Genomic DNA, 1,956 nt, shown 5'->3' with positions numbered 1-1,956 from the left:
CCAGCCTTGGGGGAGCGCCAACAGACTGCAGGTGGAACCATGTGACAGATGGGGGGGTCCCGCCCACTCACCTGCCAAAGGGGCCCTTGGTGTCCTCCGTGGGCCGCAGCCCAGGGCTCAGCTGCTGCCCTTGAAAGGGACCCGCCTCAGAGAGGTCGGGCAACGTCCGATTCCGAGGTGGCGTCATGACCACGCCCTGCCGGGCCAGGAGGGTCAGCAAATTCTGGGAGCTGGGGGTCTTGGGGAAGTCAAACGCAGGCATGGCCTAGGAGGGGCAGTGGGTGCTGAGAATGGCCCCCTCGGAGCCCCCACCACACCGCAGTGAACACCCCAATGGCTGGGCAACATTGGCTGTGTTTGCAGGGCCCTGGCCACAGAGCCCCAAACTTCCAGGACCCGCCTTTATGGCAAAGGTGTGAGACTTGCAGGTGGTCACCGCCACTCTGTGCTGGAAGCAAGTGCTACGCGAACACATACCCTGAGCCTGACGGTGACACCAGGAGGTGGCTACCCGTTCTGGCCCCATGTCACAGGTTAAGAAAACCGAGTCCCAGGAATGGACCAAATAATTTTCCCAGGGTGGCAGCCTGGGCTTCCTGGGCTGTGGACCACGGGGCCAGGGCCGGGACCCATTTCATTCTCTGCTACGGGCCACACAGCAGATGAGTTGGCATTGGGGACCCATGTGCCACAGGAACATGGCACCCTACATGTAAACGGGAGACTCGTGGAGCCAGCCACCCGCCAGTGCAAAAGATCTTGGCATTGATGGCACTGCCTCTAGATTTCGGGGCGCCCGTGTCCCGTGGAAACCCTTCAGGCAGACAGCTAGAGAGCCCAAGCAGAGGGAAGACGATATTCAGTACTGAGCATGTCTTTCCCAGGGTGTACCCCTCCCACCCACCGCCCAGAACTCGGGCCCTGTTACCTTGGTGGGGGAGCCCAGGATTGGGGGCAGGGGGTTCCGCTGCAGAAAGTCAGGCAGCTTAGGTGAGCCACGCAGGGGCCGGCAGGACTGCAGCCCATGGGATGGCTGGGGGGGACTGGCCTGCGGGTGGCCAAACGCAGCCCCTAGTGGGTCAGTCGGGGGCTTGGGCAGCTTGGGGCGGACGACGTGCAGGTCAGACAGGTTGGGGGCGCTGTGCAGGCGGCCACCCAGCCCAGTGGTGAGGGGAGAGTGCTCAGGCATGGAGGAGCCTAGGATGGGACAGGACGGGCCAGTCACTGCGTCTGTGGGCCGCTGGGCCTGACGGCCTGCACAGCCCAAACGCCACCCACCAGGAGCACGCATGGAGGCCTGAGCAGGTCTGTTCATTGTGCCCTTTACCCTCACAGCCTCCTGCGTGGCAGTACTCCTATGCTCTACTATGCACCTGAGGACACCCGCCCAAGGTCACACAGTATGGAGAGGGGGAGGGGAGACAAATCCCACAGTCGGTCTCACGGGGTTGTCTACCTTCCTTTTACTTGTAAGGTGAAGGCTGTGAGATCAGGAATATGGCACCACCCCAAGTGTGGGAGGTCAGTTGGGGTTCCGTGCCCCTCCCCAGATCCACGCTCATGCCCAGGGTGGGGCTGCACCTACCTGGACGAGGGGACCTGCCACCCCGCATCTCGGCTCCTTGAGGGGAGGGCACACCACTCCAGCCCAGCCGCTCGGGGATAGTTCCAACTTGGGGAAAAGGGTTTGCCAAGGTCAGTGCCCCAGGTAGAGATGGTATGCCCCCACCACGGCCATGCAGACTGCCAGTCCCACCCGAGTTCAGAGGCTGTGCCCACCAGCGGCGCTCAGGCTCACCTTGTGGAGATGGTGTGTAGGGCCGGCCCCCGCCTAGGGAGAGCTTCCTAGCCAGGGTAGCTCCATGCTCAGCATGGGATGGGGGTGACGGACTGGCTCGTGCAAAGCCCAGGGGGCTGGTGCTGCCTGACCTGCGGATGGCAGAGGACCTGGGAACA

At 63.1% G+C, this 1,956-nt stretch overlaps 1 protein-coding gene across 1 annotated transcript in view; it reads right to left on the bottom strand.

Moving 5' to 3' along the window:
- Nucleotides 1-1,956, bottom strand: part of ULK1 (unc-51 like autophagy activating kinase 1) — a 34,448-nt gene that overhangs the window by 10,450 nt on the left and 22,042 nt on the right. The window contains exons 13-16 of the mRNA XM_019668924.1: nt 1,799-1,947; nt 1,586-1,672; nt 929-1,197; nt 70-265 (exon numbers count right to left, since the gene is read on the bottom strand). Of these exons, the coding sequence (XP_019524469.1) occupies nt 70-265; nt 929-1,197; nt 1,586-1,672; nt 1,799-1,947 (701 nt within the window). The remainder of the gene's footprint in view (nt 1-69; nt 266-928; nt 1,198-1,585; nt 1,673-1,798; nt 1,948-1,956) is intronic.

The sequence above is a fragment of the Hipposideros armiger genome, unplaced genomic scaffold (genome assembly GCF_001890085.2).
Source record: "Hipposideros armiger isolate ML-2016 unplaced genomic scaffold, ASM189008v1 scaffold_544, whole genome shotgun sequence".
Taxonomy (NCBI): Eukaryota; Metazoa; Chordata; class Mammalia; order Chiroptera; family Hipposideridae; genus Hipposideros; species Hipposideros armiger.
This window is presented reverse-complemented; position numbering and strand designations above follow the sequence as displayed.